General features: G+C 45.8%; 1 protein-coding gene across 1 annotated transcript in view; it reads right to left on the bottom strand.

Annotated features, from left to right (window-relative positions):
* The window catches only part of psmc3ip (PSMC3 interacting protein), a 45908-nt gene that overhangs the window by 5936 nt on the left and 14908 nt on the right, over positions 1–25064 (bottom strand). The window contains exons 4-7 of the mRNA XM_070864656.1: positions 22821–22932; positions 10027–10172; positions 3852–3905; positions 2512–2571 (exon numbers count right to left, since the gene is read on the bottom strand). Coding sequence (XP_070720757.1) covers positions 2512–2571; positions 3852–3905; positions 10027–10172; positions 22821–22932 — 372 coding nt within the window. The remainder of the gene's footprint in view (positions 1–2511; positions 2572–3851; positions 3906–10026; positions 10173–22820; positions 22933–25064) is intronic.

Genomic DNA, 25064 nt, shown 5'->3' with positions numbered 1-25064 from the left:
GAGGAAGAGCTATTACTGGAGATGAGCTGCTTTGTTGGGGCAGGTAGGAGAGGAACCTTTGGAAAGATTAAGGGGTGACTAGTAGAGGGGTTTTAAATTATAAAATAACAGAAGAGTAGATAGAAACAGATTGTTTCCAGTGATTTGAGAAGTCTATAATTAGGGATGTAGAATGAGGGATACAAGATTAACAGGCTGAGGACAGAGCAGGAGAAACATTTTTTTTTTTAAAACAGGGTTGAGACTGTAATGCACCAGTTAGTTATATCAACATTTAAGAATAGGCTAGATAGGTGGTTGAAAGAAAGAGGATGAATGTATCTGGGAACAGGGCAGGATTAGTACACTGCTCCTGTGGAGGAGAAACACCAACACGGACTGGATGGGCCAAAAGTCTGTTTCCGTTTTTTAATTTTAATGAATGTTAGAGATGTTGAGGAAAGAGAAGCTTTTTGAAGCCTCATGGACAGCATTGTATCTGGGATATCCAAGCACATGGTCTCACACACTTCGACTTTAATTTCCTCATCAGTTATTTGACATTTGCCTTCAGGACTTCATAGGGCAGCTTCTGATATCCAAGTGCAGTGACACGTTCCAGACTAACTTTGGAGTGTCAGCTGTGGCTCAGTGGGTAGCACACTCACCTCTGAATTAGCAGGTTGTGGGTTCAAATTACACTCCAAGGACTTGAGCACATAAATCTAGGCTGACACTCCAGTGCAGTGCTGAGGAAGTGCTGCGCTGTCGGAGGTGCCGTCTTTCGAATGAGACGTTAAACCGAGGCCCCGTTTGCGCTCTCAGGTAGATGCAAACGATCCCTTAGCACTATTTCGAAGAGCAAGGAAGTTATCCCTGGTATCCTGGCCAATATTTATCCCTCAACCAACATAACAAAAACAGATTATCTGATTATCACATTGCTGTTTGTGGGAGCTTGCTGTGCGCAAATTGGCTGCCGCATTTCCCACATTACAACAGTGACTACACTCCGAAAGTACTTCATTGGCTGCAAATTGCTTTGAGACATCCAATGGTCGTGAAAGCCGCTACTGTTTTCTTTCTTTAACTCACCAACAGCTTAATCCAGGTCCTCGTATCAGCGGCTTTACCACAATTACATAATGGCAGCTAGCTTCAGTTTAGGGAGATGAGGAGGCCATTCAGCTCCTCGAGCTTGCTCCGCCATTCAATAAGGTCATGGCTGATCTGTACCTTAAATCCATTTTCCCACCGTAGTTCCATTTACCTTGATACCCAACAAAAAATACCTACTGAAATAAAAACAGGAAATGCCGGAAAAATAGTCAGGTCAGGCAGTGTCTGTGGAAAGAGAAGCAGTTAACGTTTCAGGTCAATGACCTTTGGTCAGAAAAAAAATATTGATCTGTCTTGAAAGCTCCATTTGGGGGGGGTTCCAGATTTCACTAGCTTTTGGGGAAAAAAATGCTTCCTGCTTTTTCTCCTGAATGGCCTAACTAACTTTATGCCCCCTGGTTCTGGATTTCCCACTAGAGGAATTTGTTTCTCTCTATCTACCCTATCGAATCCGTTTACCATTTTAAACACCTCAATTAGATCACCCCTTAATCTTCTGTACTCATTACAAGCCTAGTTTATGTGACTTGCCCTCATAATTGAATCCTCCAAGCCCCGGAATAATTTTGGTGAATCTGTGCTGCACCCCCAGCAAGGCCAATATACCCATCATGTCCACTTTGTCCTTCTCTGGGACCTGACGTTGACCCTGGTCTCCCTATTGTATCCCATTGACTAGTACATTTAAACAGGCCCATGTAACCGGAGCTTTCCTGTGTCCATGCGCACATTGGCTGTCGCTCCGGACCCCAGCCATTCAAATACTACCCCCCGCCCTTCCTTTTCTCTTTATCCCTCCCTGACCATTCTCTCCTGTTTCCATGCCTCCTTTCATCTCCCCTCTCGGATACTCGGTCCTCCCAAATCCCAACCCTAATCCTTCATTACTCTTCGACTTTCCTGCGGCCATCCCAGGGTGATCCTGGAATAGTGAGTTGTTTTTGGCAGAGGACAGCAGGACGCGATAATGCTTTGTGGTCCAGCCAGATCTGGCAATGAATGGCTAAACCAGTTGTCTACCATAAATGTTCAAGTCTGCATCTCTCGTACTTAAGGGAGCGGAGTTGGGGGCCGTTCCGGGGGAACGATCTGGGAGAGAGAGAGTAAAGGTTTTAATGGGGATAAGAGCATCGAATGTGGAGCTGAGGGTGTGATTTAGATCGGTAGCTGCAGAAATGCAGAATAGTGGGCGAAAGGTTGGAAATTTGAAAATGCAGTGATGCAGGTGCAGCTTGTGTAAATAAACAACCTGTTCCAGTAAATGTGTTCACCGAGAATGCCATCGAGTGACCCAGTGAAAACAGAATGACCGTTCATCAAGAGTGGTTTCATTGCCAACTTCAGTACCCTCGACTCAGAGATGCAGCCAATCTCGACCAGTTGGAAGTCACTGTTGCTTTTTTTTTTACTTACAAAGAACTGCTTCCTGCTCTTGGGGTATCCTTCCAGAACCGCATCAATCAAATCCACGGCCTGAACAGATAATGCAACAATCAATGCTAATTCACCAGCTATGTCGAGATTCTTTACCACATAGTGTACAAATGTCAGATTCCTTTTTGGGATCTTGTTCTGAAACCAAGTCAAAACGAAGCAAAGTTCTCCATTCCTGCTCATTAGCATCTTGTCCTTCCCACAGTGACAGGAGCAGGAAACGCCAAACATAGTCAGGCAGCAGCAGTGAAAGACCAATAGCAGCATGTGTGAATTACACAATTCCTCTCCCTACCCCCCCCCCCAGATCCCCCACAACATACTATATCCCCCCCTCACCCTATACCCCTCGCTCCCCCCCCTATACACACACCTCGCTCCTTCCCCCCCCATACACATCTCGCTCTTCCCCCCCCCGCCATACACACCTCGCTCCTCCCCCCCCCCCCATACATACCTTGCTCCTCCCCCCCCATACACACCTTGCTCCTCCCCCCCCATACACACCTCGCTCCTCCCCCCCCCCCATACACACCTCGCTCCCCCCCCCATACACACCTCGCTCCCCCCCCCCATACACACCTCGCTCCTCCCCCCCCATACACACCTTGCTCCTCCCCCCCCATACACACCTCGCTCCTCCCCCCCCCCATACACACCTCGCTCCTCCCCCCCCCCCCATACACACCTCGCTCCCCCCCCCCATACACACCTCGCTCCTCCCCCGCCCTATACACACCTCGCTCCTCCCCCCCTATACACACACCTCGCTCCTCCCCCCCCTATACACACCTCGCTCCTCCCCCCCCATACACACCTCGCTCCTCCCCCGCCCTATACACACCTCACTCCTCCCCCCATACACACCTTGCTCCTCCCCCCCCTTATACACACCTCGCTCCTCTCCCCCCTTATACACACCTCGCTCCTCTCCCCCCCCACCTATACGCCTCGCCTCCCCCCACATCCTATACCCCTCCCCTCCACACCCTATAAACACCCCCCCCACAACCCCGCCCTCAATCCCCCCCCCATACCCTCCAATCCACCCCATACCTTATAGCCCCTCACTTCCCCAATCCTCCTGATGCCCTATACCCCCCAGTTCTCCGCCCCCCAATCCTCCCCACATACTATTTCCCCCCCCCCCACACTCAACACCCCCGCCCCAATCCCCGACCTTCCGACACCCTATTCCCCCACATCCGAGCCCCACCCCCTCCCCAATCCCCCACATCCAATATCCCCTTCCCCACCCCCCCAAAGTCTTATTAACTCTGCATGTTACTAGACTTTAAAATTTGATCATTCACACTTACCATTCTCTTCCTTTTCCTCCATTCTTTCACATATTGCTTCCGTTCATTATAAACCTATTTAGATCAGAATGAAAAGAAAATGAAAGGGTAGCTGTTCGTTCCCGAGTGTCTTATTTCACAAATATTTCTATTCATTTATAATCTGCAATTTATTCTCCAGCTCCCCATCAGCCCTCAGGCTCACTCACTATCTGTTCACGCTCTCCATTCTGGTTTCTAACTCTATGAAAAGCAACAGACAACCCAAGTCAAACTCACCAATGACAGCATGTGTGAATGACCCACTCCTCCACAGCGTTCTTCCACTCCAACCTGCTCAAATACATTCTACATCTCTTCCAGTGCCCAGAAAGTCTATCTGCTGTACCCCAGGAATCTGTTGTTGGTCCTTCATATTCATCATCTATCTGCTACCACACAAGTACAGGTCTTCACTACCACACCCCATCCTCCCTGCCATCGAAGCTTATTGATGTACTATCCAACTACTTGCCTGACATCAAGCCCTAGATGTTTCAAAGTTTACTCATCCGGTGGTTGCATCAACTGCTACATGCCGATCATTGCCCATTTGGGCTAAACCTGGTGCTGTGCAACCTCAGTGCTCAATGATCCTGAGCCAAGCCAGTTATCCATATCTGATCTGTTACCACTTCCTTCCATTATATTTAAACCCTCGTCAACACTTTGATTACGTCAATAATCCAGGAATAATTCAGTCCTGTTCTCGCCCAACTGCACAGGCTCCCTCTGTATCAACTTAAAGCATGATAGTGCCCTCGTAAACATAGAAAATAGGTGCAGGAGTAGGCCATTTGGCCCTTCGAGCCTGCACCACCATTCAATAAGATCATGGCTGATCATTCACCTCAGTACCCCTTTCCTGCTTTCTCTCCATACCCCTTGATCCCTTTAGCCGTAAGGGCCATATCTAACTGCCTCTTGAATATATCCAACAAACTGGCATCAACAACTCTCTGCGGTAGGGAATTCCACAGGTTAACAATTCTGAGTGAAGAAGTTTCTCCTCATCTCAGTCCTAAATGGCTCATCCCTTATCCTAAGACTGTGTCCCCTGGTTCTGGACTTCCCCAACATCAGGAACATTCTTCCTGTATCTAACCTGTCCAGTCCCGTCAAAATTTTATATGTTTCTATGAGATCCCCTCTCATCCTTCTAAACTCCAGTAAATAAAGGCCCAGTCGATCCAGTCTCTCCTCATATGTCAGTCCTGCCATCCCGGGAATCAGTCTGGTGAACCTTCGCTGCACTCCCTCAATAGCAAGAACGTCCTTCCTCAGATTAGGAGACCAAAACTGAACACAATATTCCAGGCGAGGCCTCACTAAGGCCTTGTACAACTGCAGTAAGTCCTCCCTGCTCCTATACTCAAATCCCCTAGCTATGAAGGCCAATATATCATTTGCATTCTTCACTGCCTGCTGCACCTGCATGCCAACTTTAGGTTGTTAGGTCTCATCTACAATACTGTATCCAGTTTGGTCCCCTCACATAGTAGGAGGTAGAGGCCCTGGAAAAGGCTCATTAGAGGAAAACTAGACTGATACCTAATTTTAAAGCCTTTAGGTATGATCAGTTTAAAGAGTCTTTTAACTCTAGAAAACGAGACTGGAGAGATTTTATTGAGGCATTTAGAATAATGAAGAAGGGATTATACTGTGTCCATGTGGATACGCTATTTCAGTTAGATAGGTTAGGGTTAATGAGGAGACAAGCGTATAAGTTACATAAGCATGTTTTTCTTTTTGTAGAGGGGTCAGCAACCTGGATTAAGTTTGTGGCTGGTGCAGCTTACTGCGAGTGTTGAACAGGAAGTTGGTCAAGCTGTGGTTATCACAGCGTACAAAAAGGTGAGTCCTTGGGTGAAATGCCTCACGGTCACTGGTCTCCTGGAACCATTGCTTTCAGGGGTTGAAGACATTTCCGAGAATTGAGCTATGGTTATTTTTGCCTCTCCAAGGTTGCTGGTCGTTGGTAGGTATTGGCGGTCATGGTGCTTAGTTGCAGCATGACTGTATGGGACAGACTCGATGGGCTACAGTCTTTTACTATCCTTCATTTTTGTATTCCCCAAACTCGCTTCAATTCAGACTACTGCACGATTGAAGTATCTCACCGACTTCTCAGTGTTTCCATGCAGTGAGCAGCAGAGTCATGCAGATTCAGAAGTTTGGTCTTTCCTTTGAGGTAGTAAACCTAGCTGGGACAACTAGAGGGGCACTTTTATTATCCGTATTGCCCTTCCTAGGAAGCAAAAATTAGCACGGTTCCCGAGTGCTAGCCAGTGGTCCCTCCTGCAAACCATGCATATGAATATTAAGCACAGAATGAAGCTAGACTCTGGCATCGTCTGACATTTCCCGAAAATCTCCATCTAAACTATGGCATAAATATGGCACAATGCCAATTTTAAAACTACGCTGAGTTGCCTCGCTCTCCGCCAAATCCCCGTTACTCATTAACAAAGCTCCACTCACGCTCACGACCAAAGTACACAGGTTCGCGGCATTTACACCAGTCCTGAATGGGTGTACATTTACATGTAAAATTTTAGGCACAGACCCAAAGTCGTACGCCTGGCAATTTCTGGATTTCTCCTCACTGTATTTTCTGTATTTTTACTTCAGAATGAGTTACATTAAAAAATAAAAAGCTTCTTCTAAAGATTGCGTTTTCTAAAATTCGCTGCACCCGATATGCATAAAGAAAGCTTTGATAGCTTCAAACTTTAATTGTCAAACATAAATGGAGGAATATAGAGCAAATTCCACGCTATCTGCTGGCCCCAATTACTTACGCTGGTTTCACAATGGTTTTTACCGACTAATGAGACTCTCTGGAAATTTTGGTGCAATTTGCCGATGGCAAGATTGGCTAAGTCTGAAACTAGGGTCTTAAATCTGAACAAAGGAAACTACGTAGGTATGAGGGGCAAGTTGACTAAGGTCGATTGGGAAACTAGATTAAATTATTGATGGTGGATAAGCAATTGCAAATATTTCAAGAATGAATTTATTATTTGCAACGAATATACATTCCCTTAAGAAATAAAAGCCCCATGGGAAAAGTGGTCCAACTGTGCCTAACAAGAGAAGTTAAAGATAGTTTTAGATTAAAGAAAGAGGCTTATAATGTTGCCAAAATAAGTAGCAAGCCTGAAGATTGGGAGGATTTTAGAATTCAGCAAATGAGCACCAAGAAATTGAGAACGAGAAGAGAATGAGTGTAAACAGCAAGATGCACAAAAACAGATTGTAAAAGCTTCCATCGGTATGTAAAAAGGAAGAGGGGAATAAGGAAATGGCAGACACATTAAACAAATACTTTGTATGTCTTGACCGTAGAAAATACTGGGGAAACCAAAGATCTAGCGAGTGTATGAGAACATAAGTAGGAGAAGGAGGAGGCCATTCAATAAGATCATGGCTGATCTTTTATCTCAACTCCACCTTCCCGCACTATCCCCATATCCCGTAATTTCTTTTGTTCCCAAATATTTATCGACCGGGTCTTGAATATACCAAACGACTGAGCATCAACAGCTCTCTGGGGTAGAGAATTCCAAAGACTCACACAGTGAAGAAATTTCTCATCTCAATCCTAAATGGCCAACTCCTTATTCTGAGACGGTGACCCCGTGTTCTAGATTCCCCAGCCCGGGGAATCTCTTCTCAGCATTAACCCTATCAAGCCCCTTAAGAATTTTATGTTTCAAATTAGATCACCTCTCATTCTTCTAAACTCCGGGAATATCGGCATGGTCTACTTAATCTTTCCTCATTGAACTTGTTCCTGGGATGAAGGGATTGACCTGTGAACTGTTATTGCACTCCTTCTATGGCAATTACGCAAGGAGACCAGAACTGTACACAGTACGCCAGGTATGGCCTCAACAATGCTTTGTATAATTGCAGTCAGACTTCTTTACTCGTACTCCAATCCCTTTGAACAAAAGATAACATACCATTTGCTTTCCTAATAGCTTGCTGTACCTGCATGTTAACTTTCTATGATACCCAGGTCCCTCTGAATGCAAACATTTCCCAATCTCTCGCCATTTTTGTTTTTCCCTATCAAAATGGATGTCACACTTCCCCACATTGTATTCCATATGCCATGTTCTTGCCCACTCAGTCAACCTGTCTATATCTCTCTGCAGCCTCTTTGTGTCCTCCTCACAGCTTACTTTCCCACCTAACTTTGATACGTTACAATCTATATTAATGAAGAGACTGTAAGTAGCGGAGGTCCAAGCACTGATGCTTGCAGCCTGCCAACATGAAAAAGTTCTGTTTATTCCAATCTGTTTTCTGTCCATTAACCAATCCTCAATCCATGCCAATATATTACTCCCAATCCTATGAGTCCTAATTTTGTGTAATAACCTCGTGAGGCACCTTATCAAATGCTTTAAAAAAAAAATCCAAATACACCACATCCACTGGTTGCCCCTTATCCATCCTACTAGTTACATCTTTAAAAAAAAAACGAACAGATTTTTCAAAATGATTTCCCTAATATAACCACGTTAACTCTGCCAAATCATATTACGATTTTCTAAGTGCCTTATTACCACGTCCCTAATAGATTCTAGCATTTTGCATACTACCGATGTCGGGCTAACTGGCCGAGAGTTCCCTGTTTTTTCTCTTCCCCCTTTCCTAAATAGCGGACTGTTCTAGAATCCAGAGAATTCTAGAAGGTTAATACCAGTGCATCTCTGCAGCTACCTCTTTTAAAATCCTAGGATGCGGGTCATCGGGTCCAGGGAATTTGTCGTTGCATTAGTCCCATTAATTTCTCCAATACTATGCCTTTATTTATACTGATTTCTTTAAATTCCTCATTCTCTATAGACCCTTGGTTCCTCATTATCTTCAGAATGCATTTTTGTGTCTTCCAATGTGAAGACAGGTACAAAGTATTTGTTCCTGCCATTTTAATGTTCCTGCCATTTCCTTATTACTCATTATAAATCTGCCACCAAGCTCATGGTCTACAGGGCTGTAGTGATACCCGCCCTCCTGTATGGCTCAGAGACATGGACCATATACAGCAGACATCACAAATTGCTGGAGAAATACCACCAATTATGTCTCCACAAGGTCCTGCAAATCCCCTGGGAGGACAGACGTACCGTTAGCGTCCTTGACCAGGCCAACATCCCCAGCATCGAAGCACTGACCACACTCGACCAGCTCGGTTGGCCAGGGCACATTGTTCGCATGCCCAACCCATTGCTTATACATGACCCTCAACAGCTATTCTCCCATGGTGTCAATCACAACCAATCCAAAAACTATCCTCACCAATCCAAAGAGAATTCAGGGGAATTCAGGGATACCTCAGTCAATTATAGTGCTCCTGCCTTCACCCCAGTTGAGATCACCTAACTCAGTCCTGCAACTCGGCGTCAGTCTTGCTATATAATTATATTAGGCCTTGGTGCCACTACATCTGGGGTACCATGAAAAGTTTTGGTCAACTTACCCAAGGAAGGGTTTACTTGCCACAGAGGGAGTGCAACGAAGGTTCACCAGACTGATTCCTGGGATGAGGAGATTATCCTATGAAGAGAGATTGAGTAGACTAGGCCTACATTCCCTCGAGTTTAGAAGAATGAGAGGTGATCTCATTGAAACATATATAATTCTTAAAGGGCTTGACAGAGTAAGTGTGGGAAGGATGTTTCCCTGGGCTGGAGCCTACAACTTGTGGTCACAGTTTCAGAATAAGGGGTCAGCCATTTAGGACTGAGATGAGGAGAACTTTCTTCACTCAAAGCGTTGTGAATCTTTGTAATTCTCTACCCGAGAGAGCTGTGGATGCTCAGTCGTTGAGTATATTCAAGGCAGAGATCGATAGATTTTTGGATATTAAGGGAGTAAAAGGATATGGGCATAGTGGTGGGAAGGTGGAGTTGAGGTAAAATATCAGCCATGATCTTATTGAATGGCAGAGCAGGTTCAAAGGGGCGGATGGCATACCCCTGCTCATATTTCTTGCGTGCTTATAAATTTTGGCATAAATTGTGGTTATACTGTTGAAGGAAATTCTGGGACTAAATGTTTAGCAAGATGCATAGATGACTATGTGAATTTTTTCTTGGCAGCTGGAATTATCTGTAGACATCCTGCTGAATAACGGCTTCACCTTCTCTTTATCTTCTGGGGCGATGTGGGTGGTTGCAGATTTGATTTTCTTCAGTCTCTCTTGATGTGAAGCACATTCCTGGTTTAATGCTGCAATTTCCACTGACATTTCTTGTGTTGTCATCGAATTATTTAGCTCCTTAAGTTCTAATTCAGATACAAATGAGGTTAATATCTGTTCCGATTTCATAAGTACAGCACAAATTAGATGTAGATACAACCCGCTCTCCAGCATCCCTGCTTCACAAAGCAAATAACATGGCACCAACCTCATCAGCAAGGACCCCGTGAACCATTGCAATATTTCTGCCCAAATCGGTTGCCATTTTCCCTACAACAGTGACTACAATTCACAATGCTGATTGTGAAGCATTTTGGGACACTCGGAGATGTTATATAAATGTAAATCTTTCTTTCCAGCTATGGGTCGTGTCCTCTCAGAGCTCACCGCGACCCCTTGACCCTACTCCCAACAATTGGACCACCCAACTTCCTTCCTGGCCCACGTTAGCTGACGTTAGTTAACAGTTCGCTCTCCTTGGGTACTGACCCCCTCACCTTCAAATATGCAGTTATCACTCCCCTTCAAAAAACCTGCCCATGACTCCTGTATCTTTGCAAACTACCACCCCATCTCTGACTTCCCTTTTCTCTCCAAAGTCCCTGAATGTGCTGTCCACTCCCAAATCTGTGCCCATCTTTCTCACAACTCCATGTCTGAATCCCTCCATCAAGGTTCCGCTCCTGCCACAGCCCTGAAACGGCCCTCATCAAAAAGTCACAAATTACATCCTATTTGTCGGTGACCATGGTAAACTATCCCTCCTGATCCTTTTAGACCTGTCTCCAGCCTTTGACACGGTTGACCACACCATCCTCCTCCAACACCTCTCCTCCGTCAACAGTTGGGTTCCATTCCTTTCTACCCAGTCGTACCCAGCGGATCACCTGCAATTACTTCTCTTCCCATTCCTGCATCTTTACCTCTGGAGTCCCTCAAGGATCTATCGTTGGCCCCTCCTATTTCTCATTTACATGGTATCTCTCGGCAACAACATCTGAAAGCACAACGTCATGTTCCACATGTACGCTGACGACACTCAGCTCTAACTCACCACCACCTCTCTCAACCCTTCCACTGTATCTGATTTGGCATGCTGCTTGTCCAAGATGAGCAGAAATTTCCTCCGATTAAATACTGAGAAGACCAAAGCCATTGTCTTTGGTCCCTGACACAAACTCCTTTCTCTAGCCACCAACTCCATCCCTCTCCATCGTCACTGCCTGAGACTGAACCAGACCATTCACAACCTTGGCATCCTATTTGACCCCATATCCTCTCCATCACCAAAACCGCCTACTTCCACCTCTAATATTGCCCTGCTCCGCCCCTACCTCAGCCCATCACCTGCTGAAACTTTCATCCAGGCTTTTGTTATCTTGTAATTCGACTATTCCAATGCTCTACTTGCTGTCCTCCCATCCACCACCCTCCGTAAAATTCAGCTCATCCGCAGAGCACCATGGGAGAGGCCTAATAAGATTTAAACAGCGGTGGCGGCAGAATCGGCAGAGCGCATAAAACAAACACGGAGATGGAAGGCGGGGGGGGGGGGGGGGGTGGGTGCGTAGCCTTGATGATAAAGGATGACATGAGGACAGTGAGAAAGGATCTTGGCTCAGAAGATCAGGAAGTAGAATCAGTATGGGTGAAGATAAGAAATAACAAGGGGCAGAAAACACTGGAGAGAAATTTATAGGCCCCCCAACAGTAGCTATACCATTGTACAGAATATTAATCAGGAAATAATAGGAGCTTGTAACAAAGGTAATGCAATAATCGTGGGGGACTTTCATCTACATATAGATTGGGCAAAACAAATTAGCAAAGATAGTCTGGTGGACGAGTTTATGGAATTCATTCGAGATAGTTTCCTTGAACAATACTTCATAGACACAAACTATTTTAGATCTTGTATTTTGTAAAGAGTCAGGGTTAATTAGTAATCTCATAGTAAAGAATCCTTTAGAGAAGAGTGATCATAATATGGTAACTTTCACAATGAGTTTGAAAGTGACATACTTAAGTCCAAAACTAAGTCTTAAACTTAAATAAAGCCAATTATATAGGTGGAGAGTTGGCTGAACTAGATTGGGAAATTAAAAAGGTAGATAAGCTGTGGCAAACATTTAAATATTCTAAAATTCTCAACGAATGTACATTCGTGACAAACTAAAGAAGTTAAGAATAGAATTACATTAAAAGAGGCTTAAAATGTTGTGAGCCTGAGAATTAGTAGTGAGCCTGAGGATTGGGAGAGCTTTAGAAACCAGCAAAGAATGACCAAAAAAATTGATAAAAAGGGAGAAAATAGAATGAGTGTAAACTAGCAAGAAATATAAAAATAGATGGCAAGAACTTCTACAAGTATGTAAAAAGGAAGAGTGTAGCAAAAGTAAGCATTGGTTCCTTAGAGGCTGAGACAGGTGAAATTATAATGGGAAATATGGAAATGGCAGAGATTTTCAACAAATATTCTGTTTCTGTCGACACAGTAGAAAACATCAAAATGTATTCCAAAAATAGCAGGGAATCAAGGGGTTAATGAAAGTGAGGAATTTAAAGTAATTAAGATCAATTGAGAAAAAGTACTCGAGAAACTAATGGGACTAAAAGCCGACAAATCCCCCGGACCTGATGTCCTACATCCTTGGGATCTAAAAGAGGTGGCTGCAGAGATAGTAGACACATTGGTTGTGATCTTCCAAAATTCCCTAGATTCTAGATCGGTCCCAGCAAATTGAAAGGTAGTAAATGTAACCCCACTATTCAAGAAAAGATAGGAGGAGAGAAAAAAGGTAACTACAGGCCAGTTAGCCGGACATCAATCCCGGAAAATGGTGGAATCGATTATTAAGGAAGCAGTAGCAGGGCACTTAGAAAACGATAATATGATTAGGCAGAGTCAACATGGTTTTATGAAAGGGAAATTGTGTTCAACAAATGTTTTTTTTGAGTTGTTTGAGGACGTAACCAGCAGTGTAGATAAACGGAAACCAGTGGATGTAGTATATTTGGATTTTCAAAAGGCTTTTGATAAGGTGCTGCATAAAAGTTTATTACACAGGATAAGGGCTCGAGTGGTTGGGGGTAATATATTAGGACGAAGAGAGAGGATTAAGGACAGAAAACAGAGTAGGGATAAAAGTCATTTTCAGGTTGGCAGGTTGTAACTAGTGGGGTGCCACAGGGATCAGTGCTTGGGCCTCAGCTATTTACAATCTATATTAATGACTTAGATGAAAGGACTGACTTTAATATATCCAAATTTGCTGGATAAAAAGTTAGTTGGAAAGTAAGCTGTTAGAAGGACACAAGGAATACAGGTTAAGTGATTGGGCAAGAACATGGCTGATGGCATATCATGTGGAAAGATGTGAAGTTATCCACTTTGGTAGGAAAAATAGAAAAATAATATTTTTTAAATGTTGAGAAACTATTAAATATTAGTGCTCCAAGAGATTTAGGTGTCCTCGTACATGAATCACAGAGTTAGCAGGTACAGTAAGCAATTAGGAGGGCAAATGGCATGTTAGCCTCTATTGCAAGGGGGTTGGAGTACAAGAGTAAGAAAGTCTTGCTACAGTTGTACAGGGCCTTGGGGAGACCACACCTGGAGTACTGCGCACAGTTTTGGTCTCCTTATCTGAGGAAGGATATACTTGCCCTGGGGGCAGTGCAACAAAGGTTCACTACTGATTCCTGGGATGAGAGGGTTGTCCTATGAGGAGAGATTGAGCATATACTCTCTGGAATGAGAGGTGATCTCACTGAAACATACAAGATTCTGAGGGGGACTGACACAGTAGCTGCTGAGAGGATGTTTCCCCCTGGCTGGAGAGTCTAGAACCAGGGGTCACAATCGCAGGATAAGGGGTCAACCATTTAAGACTGAGATGAGGAGGAATTTCTTTACTCAGAGTTGTGAATCTTTGAAATTCTCTACATCAAAGGGCTGTGGACTGAATCATTGAGTATAGTCAAGGCTGAGATTAATTTTTGGACTCTATAGGCATCAAGGGATATGAGGATCTGGCAGGAAAGTGGAGTTCAGATTGAAGATCTTATTGAATGGCAGAGCAGGCTCAAGGGCCTACTCTTGCTCCTAATTCTTATGTTCTTATCTTATGTTCATCCAAAACTCTGCTGCCCATATCCTAACCTGTAAATTAATTTGAGGGGAGAAACAAGGTTCACAGAGGGATAGGAGAGACAATCAGCATTATAATAAAGACTAGTCCAGCAATAGGAGGAATTAGATGGAGAAACAATGCTAAGCAGGCTAACGCGGATCTGGAATGCATGTGCGTAAATGTAAGAAGTGTGAGAAATAGGTTTGGTGAGCTGCAGGCACAACTTGCCACATGGGGTTATGATATAGTGGCAATAACAGAAACCTGGATCAAACAAGGGCAAGAGTGGGAACCTTACATTCCTGGCTACAATGCATTCAGGAGGAAGGGAAGGAAAGGACAATGGTGGGGTTTTGGCAGTATTGATCAAAGTAACTGTTACAGCCCTGGAAAGGGCTGATGTAGAATGGTTACAGCACAGAAGGAGGCTATTCGGCCCGTCGAGCCCGTGCCAGCTCTCTGCAAGAGCAGTTCAGCTAGTCACACTCCCCCGCCCTTTCCGTACAAATGTTTTCCTTCAGGTTCTTATCCAATTCCCTTTTGAAAGCCACAATTAAATCTGCCTCCACCACCCTTTCAGGCTGTGCATTCCAGATCCTAACCACTCGCTACATAAAGAAGTTTTTCCTCATGTTGCCTTTCGCTCTTTTGCCAATCGCCTTAAATCTGTGTCCTCTGATTCTCGACCCTTCTCTCTCTCTATTCTGACTAGACCCCTCATGATTTTGAACACCTCTACCAAATATCCTCTCAACTTTCTCTGCTCTAAGAAAACAACCCCAGCTTCTCCAGTCTATCCACGTAACTCAAGTCCCCCATCCCTGGAACCATTCTTGTAAATCTTTTCTGCACCCTCGCCAAGGCCTTCACATCCTTCCTAAAGTGCAGTGCCCAGAATTGGACACAGTACTCCACTTGAGGCCAAACTGGACCTGAGCATTTAAACAGCGGAGCAGAAAGAGAGAGAGCAGCCAGAGACTCACCAGGAGCAGCAGCAAGAGAAAAAAAGCACAAGGAGTGATGTCACAGGATAGTTGACAACTGATTGGTTGGTAAAAGTCACACCGTTTTGTTTTGCTCTTCAAGGTTAAGTACCTGCTTGGTAATGGAGAAGTGCTCATCAAGGCCAGAGAGGCAGTCAGTATCCGCTGGAAGGAGCACGTCAAGGATCTCCTCAACAGAGTCTCTGTTTTCGACGCGAGTGTCCTCGACTCCATCCCACAGCATGGCACCCAACATCATCTCAGCACAACTCCAGCCCGGCACAACGGTGAAAAGGCCATCCGACAACTGAAGAACAAGTCATCAGGATCAGATGGAATCCCCACCAAAGCACTAAAACATGGCAGAGAAGCACGACTGGCGCGGATCCATGACCTCATCTCTCTTATCTGGAAGGAGGAGACCACGCCAGTAGATCTCAGACGCTGTAATCTTGGCCTTCAAGAAAGGTGACAAGTCCGATTGCGGTAACTACAGAGGAACCTCCCTGTTGTCAACCATCGGGAAAGTCATCAAAAGAAACCTCGTGAATCGCCTTCTTCCTGTGGCTGAAGAATGCCTTCCAGAGTCGTAATGCGGATTTCGCCGACTAAGGGCACAATGGACATGATCTTCACCGCACGGCAGATACAAGAGAAATTCAGGGAACAGCACCAACCCCTGTATATGGCCTTCTTTGACCTCACAAAAGCCTTTGACCGTCAACCGTGAGGGATTATGGAGCGTCCTCCTCAGATTTGGCTACCCTCAAAAATTTGTCACCATTCTCCGCCTGCTCAACGATGACATGCAAGCCGTGATCCTGACCAACGGATCCACCACAGAACCATTCCACGTCCAGACCAGGGTCAAGCAAGGCTGTGTCATCACAACGCTCTTCTCTATCTTCCTGGCTGCAATGCTCCATCTCACCCTCGGCAAGCTCCCCGCTCAAGTGGAGCTAAATTACAGGACAAACAGGAATCTGTTCAATCTCCACCTCCTCCAGGCCAGATCCATGGCCATCCCATCCTCCGCCATCGAACTACAGTACGCAGATGATGCCTGCGCACACTCGGAGGCCGAACTCCAAGCCATCGTCAACACCTTCACCGAGGCATATGAGAGCATGGGCCTTACATTAAACATCCGTAAGACAAAGGTCCTCCACCAACCTTCCCCTGCCACACAGCACTACACCCCGGTTATTAAAATCCACAATGAGGCCTTGGACAATGTGGACCATTTTCCATACCTCGGGAGTCAACTGTCAACAAGGGCAGACATCGACGACGAGGTCCAACACCACCTTCTGTGTGCCAGTGCAGCCTTCGGTCGCCTGAGGAAGAGAATGTTTGAAGACCAGGACCTCAAACCCAGCACCAAGCTCATGGTCTACAGAGCAGTGGTGATAGTCCATGTCTCTAAGCCATATAGGAGGATGGCTATGTACAGCAGGCACCTCAAAACACTGGAGAAGTACCACCAACACCGCCTCTGCAAGATCCTGCAAATCCATTGGCAGGATAGGCACACCGTCAGTGTCCTCGCTCAGGCCAATATCGAAGCACTGACCATGCCCGATCAGCTCGGGCGGGCCACATCGTCCGCATGCCCGCCACAAGACTCCAAAACAAGCGCTCTACTCGGAGCTCCAACACAGTAAGCGAGCCCCAGGTGGGCAGAGGAAATGCTTCAAGGACACCCTCAAAGCCTCCTTGAAAAAATGTAACATCCCCACCGACACCTGGGAATCTCTGGCCTAAGACCGCACAAAGTGGAGGAAAAGTATCCGGGAAGGCGCTGAACACCGAGTCTCTTCGCCGAGAGCAAGCTGAAGCCAAGCGTCAACAGCGGAAGGAGCACACGACAATCCAGGCACCACACCCACCCGTTCCTTCAACCACCATCTGTCCCACCTGTGACAGAGACTGTCGGTCCCACATTGGACTCTTCAGTCACCTGAGAACTCATTTCTAGTGTGGAAGCAAGTCATCCTCAACTCCGAGGGACGGCCTATGATGATGATACATAAAACAGAAACAGAGATTGGTAACTGTTAATAACAGTTAATACTATATTAAATTAGTAACTGTAATGCCATATTATATTAATCATTCAAATTAGATACATCTTAGTCTCAAATTTCTCTAAAGCTAGTTAATAGTCGAATAAATAAAGGCATTGCCGGGCATCTCAGTACCGTGGAATACACATTTTGTGCCATGTGGGAACTCCAGGACGCTTCCCGTGTCCTGGACAACCACCTGTGCAGGAAATGTCGTCAGCTGGAGGAGCTCAAGCTCCGGGTTTCAGAGCTTCAGCAGCAGCTGGTGTCACAGCGGTGCATCCGCGAGGCTGAGAGCTTCGTGGATAGCATGTTTCAGGAGGTGGTTACCCAGCAGATAAGAAGTGCGCAGGTAGAGAGGGAATGTGTGATGAGGAGACAGAAAAGGAGGACTAAGCAGGTAGTGCAGGAGTTCTGAGTGCAAGTGGGAGTGATGGTTCCTCTGAGGTGTGCAGCCAGAGCCACATCCGCAGCACCACGGGTGGCTCAGCTGTACATGGGGGGGGGGGGGGGGGGGGAGGAGGTGGGAGGGCGAAGATTGGGAGAGCAATAGTGGCAGGGGATTCGATAGGTAGGGGAGCAGACATGCAATTCTGCAGCTGCAGATGTGATTCCAGGATGGTATATTGCCTCCCTGGTGCCTGGGTTAAGGACGTCACTGAGCGGATGCAGAACGTTCTTCAGGGGGAGGGTGAACAGCCAGAAGTCATGGTCCATATAGGTAGAAAAAGGGATGAGATCCTGCAGGCAGATTTTAGGGAGCTAGGAAAGAGATTAAAAAGGTGGACCTCAAAAGGTAGTAATCTCCAGATTACTCCCAGTGCCATGTGCGAGTGAGTATGGAGATAGGGGGATAAAGCAGATGAATAAATGGCTGGAGAGATGGTGCAGGAGAGGGGCTTCAGATTCCTAGGGCATTGGGATTGGTTCTGGGGGAGGTGGGACCTGTAGAGGCTGGACGGGTTGCACCTCAACAGGTCCGGAGCCAATATCCTTGCTGGAAGGTTTGCTAGCGCTGTTGGGGAGGGTTTAAACTAATTTGGCAGGTGATGAAGACCAGGATGTAACATTAGAAAGAGGAAATAAAGTGCTCCAGGGATGGGGAGAGGCAGAGGCAGAGAGCACGAAAGAAAGAAATAGTAAGGAATTAGGTGGGGTCCAACTAAGAGACAATACAGGATGGTCCAATCCAAAAACAAAATACTGCGGATACTGGAATGTGAAATAAAAACAGAGAATGCTGTAAATCTCAGCGGGTCAGGCAGCATCTGTGGAGAGAAAAAGAGATAACATTTCGGGTCGACGACCCTTTGACAGAATTGACGAATGTTCGAAAAGAGCACATTGTTAAGCACTGAAGGGGTAGGGGAAGAAAGAACAAAAGGGAAGGTCTGCAATAGGGTGGAAGGCAGGAGAGATGAGACACAAATTGAAATGGTAATGACAGAAGTTAGAAAAAGGTTAATCTAGATAGGGTGTGGATGGCAAAGTAATGACCAGCTGTCATTAGAGACAAAGAGGAAAAAAAAACATAAGATGGGGGGGGGGGGGGGGGGGGGGAAAAGAGTAGAGCCAAAGGTGGCCAGAGGTTACACTCAAATTATTGAACTCGATGTTGAGTCCAGAAAGCTGTAAAGTGCCTAATCAAAAGATGAGGTGCTGTTCCTCGAGCTTGCATTGATCTTCAATGGAACAGTGGAGGAGTCTGAGGACGGAGATATCAGAGTGGAAGTGGAGAATTAAAGTGACAGGCGACCTGAAGCTCAGGGTCACAGGGATTGAACAGAGGTGTTCAGCAAAGCCGTCACCCAATCTGCGCTTGGTCTCCCCAATGTAGAGGGGACCACATTGTGAGCAGTGAATACAGTATATAAATTGAAAGAAGTACAAGTAAGTCGCTGTTTCACCCGGAAGGAGTATTTGGGGCCCTGGACAGTGAGAAGGGAGGAGGGAGGAGGTAAAAGGGCAGGGGTTGCATCTCCTGCGTTTGGACAGGAAGGCGCCGTGGGAAGGGGAGGGGGTGCTGGGGGTGACTGCGGAATGGACCAGGGTGTCGGGGAGGGAGCTGTCCCTTCAGAATGCTGAGAGGGGAGGGGAATATGTGATTGGTGATGGGATCACACTGGAGGTGGCGGAAGATGATCCGTTGAACGTAGAGGCTGGTGGGGTGAAAGTTGAGGACAAGGGGAACCCTGAACCCCATCATGGTTATGAGAGAAGGGAAGGGGTGAGAGCAGAGGTGCAGGAAATAGAACAGACACGGTCGAGGGCCATGTTAACCATGGCGGAGGGGAATCCTCAGTTGAGGAAAAAGGAAGACACGTCAGAGGCACTAGTGTAAAAGGTGGCATCGTCAGAGCAGATGTGACGGAGAAACTGGGAGAATGGAATGGAGTCCTTACAGAATGCGGGGTGGGGGGGGGAGAGGAATGTAATCCAGGTAGCTGTGGGAGTCACTGGGCTTATAGTGGATACTGGTCGACAGCCTATCCCCAGAAATGGAGATAGAGAAGTCGAGAAAGGGAAGGGAAGAGTTGGAGATGGACCATGTGAAAATTGGATGCAAAGTGAATGAGATTTTCAAGTTCAGGACGAGAGCAGGAAACGGCACCGATAGTCATCAATGTACCGGTAAAAGAAGTGAGGGAGGGGACCCGAGTAGGACTGGAACAAAGAATGTTCCACATATCCCACGAAAAGACAGGCATATCTAGGACCCATGTGGGTTCCCATAATTTGGAGAAAGTGAGTGAATTTAAAGGCCAAGTTGTTCAATGTGAGAATAAGTTCAGCTGGGCAGGAGGGTGGTGGTGATGGAGGATGGGGACTGGTTGGGCCTCTGCTCGAATGGTCAGGATGGTCTAAGATAGGTTTAGTGTATGTACGTGAACACACGAAGCGCAGTAGACAAGTTAAGTGAGCTGCAGGCACAAATAGCCACGTGGGAATATGATGTTGTGGCAATAACTGAGATTTGGCTTAAAAAAGGACAGGATTGGGTATTAAATATTCCTGGTTGTAAGGTGTTCAGGAAAGATGGAGAAGGAAGGATAGGAGGTGGTGTGGCAGTATTGGTCAAGGAGAATGTTATAGTCCTGGAGAGTCCTGGAGGCGTCAAGAATAGAATCTATATGGCTGGAGTTAAGAAATAATAAAAGGTGCCATTACATTACAGGTGCAGCATCAAGAATCCGGAACGCTCGGGACCAAGGCCGCTCTGGATTCCGGACTTTCGATCGTCTTTCTGATGTCACTAATCCAGAAACAGCAGAGCCCAGGTTCGGGTATTTCCGGGTTTCGGAACGTCGGAAAGCGGGAGGGGGTGGCCCCGCCGAGGAGGAGCTGTTCGGGCGGGCGGGCGCCGCCGAGGTGGCAGGTCAAGTGGAGCAAGTATCAGTAGGCAAACATTTAGCAAACAGTGATCATAGTATCATAAGGTTTCGATTAGCTATGGAAAAGGACAGGGAGCAATCTAGAGTAAAAATGTTTAACTAGGGGGAAGGCCAATTTCAGTGGGTTGATAACGGATCCGGCCCGGGTAAACTGGAATCAAAGATTGGCAGGCAAAACTGTAGTGGAACTAAAGAGGAAATAGTTCGGGTAAAGTCGCACAAGGAGGAAAGGTAGGGCAACTAAAGTCAGAGCTCCCTGGATGACGAAATAGATAGGGAATATGAAGCAGAAAAAGAACACGTATGACAGATGTCAGGTTGAAAATACATGAGAATCAGGCTATATATTTATAGAAAAGTCAGAGTAGAAATGAAAAATAAAAGGGAAAAGGGAGGGTATGAGAATAGAATGGCAGCCAACATAAAAGGGAATCCAAAAGTTTTCTATCGGCATATAAATAGTAAACAGGGAGTAAAAGGGGTGGGGACAATTAGGGACCAAAAAGGAGACCATGGAGGCAGGGCCGAGGTACTAAATGAGTATTTTACATCGGTCTTCACCAAGGAAGAGGATGCTGCCAATAGACAGTGAAAGATGAGGTAGTGGAGACACTTGATAGGATAAAAATTGATAGAGGTATTAGAAAAGCTAGCTGTTCTTAAAGTAGATAAATCACCAGGAGCGGATGGGATGCTGAGGGAATTGAGGGCGGAAATCGCGGAGGTACTGGCCATAATATTCCAATCCTCCATAGATACACGGGTGGTGCCAGAAGGCTGGAGAATTGCAAATGTTACTCCCTTGTTCAATAAAGGGAGGATATCAATCTACTGGTCAGGTGGGCAGAGCAGTGGCAAATGGAATTTAATTCTGAGAAGTGTGAGGTAATGCACTTTGGGAGGGCTAATAAGGAAAGGGTATACATCTTAAGCGGTAGGTCACTTAATAGTGTAAATAAACAGAGGGACTTTGGAGTGCTTGTCCACAGATCCTTGAAAGTAGCAGGCCAGGTAGATAAGGTGGTTAAGAAGGCATACAGAATGCTTGCCTTTACTGGCCAAGGCATAGAATAGAAGAGCAGGGAGGTTATGCTTAAATTGTATAATACTTCGGTTAGGCCACAGCTGGAGTACTGCGTGTAGTTCTGGTCGCTGTATTATAGGAAGGACGTGGTTGCACTGGAGAGGGTGCAAAGGAGGCTTGCGAGGATGCTGCCTGGAATGGAGAATCTTATGAGGACAGATTGGATAGGCTGGGTTTGTTCTCCTTGGAACAGAGGAGGCTGAGAGGAGACTTTTTTTGAGGTGCATAAAATTTTGAGGGGCCTGGATATAGTGGATAGCAAGAGCCTATTTCCCTTGGTCGTGGGGTCAATTACGAGGGGGCATAGTTTTAAAGTAGTTGGTGGAAGGTTTAAAGATCATTTAAGGTGAAGCTTCTTCACGCAGAGGGTTGTGGAGATCTCTAACTCACTGCCTGGAAGGGTGGTAGAGGTAGAAACCCTCACCACTTTAAAGAGATGGTTGGATGGGCACTTGAAGTGCCGTAACCTGCAGGGTTACGGACCTAGAGCTGGTAAGTGGGATTAGACTGGATAACCTCTTGTTGGCTGGCGCAGATACGATGGTAAGTACTTCAGAGAATCGAATATGGCCAGAGTGATCGCCTGGACTAGTTTCAATCGCCTGGATGTGTCGGAGAGGAAGTTTCCCAGATTTTATTCCCAATTGGCCTGGGTTTTTAAATCTGTTTTTTGCCTCTACCATGAGATCGTATAACTCCGGTTGCGGTGGAGCGTAAAATGTTGCGATGCATGGGGTATCGCAATTGTGTGGTTGGGCTAGATGCTCTTTACCTTTCCGCCATTGTTCATAGGTTTATATGTAACCTTCATGGCTGTGCGGCTCTTTGTCGGCCGGCGTGGACATGATGCGCCGAAATGGCCTCCTTCTGCACGATAGATTTCTATGTTTATATAATATGTAAGTAGGGAAGCTAGGGATCACTCTATATTCTTGCACTGTCCACATTAGGGCGAAGGAAGAGAATAGAAACCATAAACATCAGTTTTATTAGCTCAAAGCATTCCATTCCTTCACCAGTGAACTCCCAAAACACCCACCACCACAACGCGCCCCAGCCCTGCCCCGCCAACAGACCTGTTTCCATTTGCCGGCAGCACTGTTGAATTTTCTGGAACTTCTCACTCAGACCACTGACCTGAATGTCCAGGGTCTTCAATTCGGCTTCACCAACAGCTGCAAACTGACTCTAGGGAGGAAATCAGGTACATCATAACTCCCTTGCTTTGTGCCCTTTGTCTATTTACAAAGCCCAGGATCCCAGATGCTTTAACTGCTTTCTCCACCTGCCCTGCCACCTTCAGCAATTTGTGCCCATATACCCCCAGGTATCTGTTCATGCACCCCCTTTAGGATTGTACCCGTTAGTTTATATTGCCCCTCCTCATTCTTCTGACCAAAATCTATCATTTTGCACTTTTCTGCTTTAACTTTTATCTGCCACGTGTCCGCCCATTCCACCAATTTGTCTTTGTCCTCTTGAAATCTATCATTTACCTCCTCACTGTTCACTATGCTTTCAACCTAGTTTTGAGTCATCTGCAAATTTTGAAATTGTGTCCTGTACGCCAAGTCCAAGTCATTAATATATATCAGGAAAAGCCGTGGTCCCAGTACCAACCCCTGGGGAACACCACTGTATATCTTCCTCCAGTCCGAGAAACAACCGTTCCCCACTACTCTCTGTTTCCTGTCACTGAGCCAATTTCGTATCCAGGCTGCCACTGTCCCTTTTATTCCATGGGTTTCAACTTTGCTGGCAAGCCTACTATGTGGCACTTTATCAGACACCTTTTTGAAATCCATGTACATCACATCAACCGCATTGCTCTCATCAACCCTCTGTTACCTCATCAAAAAACTCGATCAAGTTTGACAAGGTGCCACATAAAAGGTTACTGCTCAAGATAAAAGTTCACGGGGTTGGGAGTAATACATTAGCATGGATAGAGGATTGGCTAACTAACAGAAAACAGAGTCGGGATAAATGGTTCATTCTCAGGTTGGCAATCAGTAACTAGTGGGGTGCTGCAGGGATCAGTGCTGGGACCCCAACTATTTACAATCTATATTAATGACTTGGGAGAAGGGACAGAGTGTAACGTAGCCAAGTTTGCTGACGATACAAAGATGGGAGGAAAAGCAATGTGTAAGGAGGACACAAAAAAAATCTGCAAAAAGGACATAGACAGGCTAAGTGAGTGGGCAAAAATTTTGCAGATGGCGTATAATGTTGTAACGTGTGAGGTTATACACATTGGCAGAAAAAAAATCAAAGAGCAAGTTATTATTTAAATGGAGAAAAATTGCAAAGTGCTGCAGTACAGCAGGACCTGGGGGTACTTGTGCATGAAACACAAAAGGATAGTATGCAGGTACAGCAAGTGATCAAGAAGGCTAATGGAATCTTGGCCTTTATTGCAAAGGGGATGGAGTCTAAAAGCAAGAAAGTCTTGCTATAGTTATACAGGGTATTGGTGAGGCCTCACCTGGAATACTGCATCCGGTTTTGGTTTTCATATTTAAGAAAGGATATACTTGCTCTGGAGACAGTTCAGGGAAGGTTCACTAGGTTGATTCCGAAGATGAGGGGGGTTGACTTATGAGGAAAGGTTGAGTAGATTGGGCCTCGACTCATTGGAATTCAGAAGAATGAGAAGTGATCTTATCGAAACGTATAAAATTATGAGGGGGCTTGACAAGGTGGATGCAGAGAGGATGTTTCCACTGATAGGGGAGACGAGAATTAGGGGCCGCTCATTTAAGAGATGAGGAGGAATTTCTTCTCTCAGAGGGTTGTGAATCTGTGGAATTCGCTGCCTCAGAGAGCTGTGGAAGCTGGGTCATTGAGTAGATTTAAGACAGAGATAAGATTTTCTTAACCGATAAGGGAATAAGGGGTTAGGGGGGAGCGGACAAGGAAGTGGATCTGAGTCCATGATCGGATCAGCCATGATCGTATTAAATGGCGGAGCAGGCTCGAGTGGTCGTATGGCCTACTCCTGCTCCTATTTCTTATGTTCTTAGTTAAAGACGATTTGCCTTCAACAAATTCATGCTGGCTTTCCTTTATTAATCCACACTTGTCCAAATGACTGTTAACTTTGTCCCTGATTACTATTTCTAACCACAACCAGGTTAAACTGACTGGCCTGTAGTTGCTGGGTTTATCCTTACACCCTTTATTGAACAAGGGTGTAACATTTGCAATTCTCCAGTCCTCTGACAGCACCTTCGTATCAAAGGACGATTGGAAGATTACGGCCAGTACCTCCGCAATTTCCTCCTCAACTTTCCTCAGCATCCCATCCGGTCCTGGTG

Source organism: Pristiophorus japonicus, chromosome 21 (genome assembly GCF_044704955.1).
Source record: "Pristiophorus japonicus isolate sPriJap1 chromosome 21, sPriJap1.hap1, whole genome shotgun sequence".
Lineage (NCBI taxonomy): Eukaryota > Metazoa > Chordata > Chondrichthyes > Pristiophoridae > Pristiophorus > Pristiophorus japonicus.
Note: the sequence above shows the minus strand (reverse complement) of the source record. Positions and strands in the feature narration are given on the sequence as shown.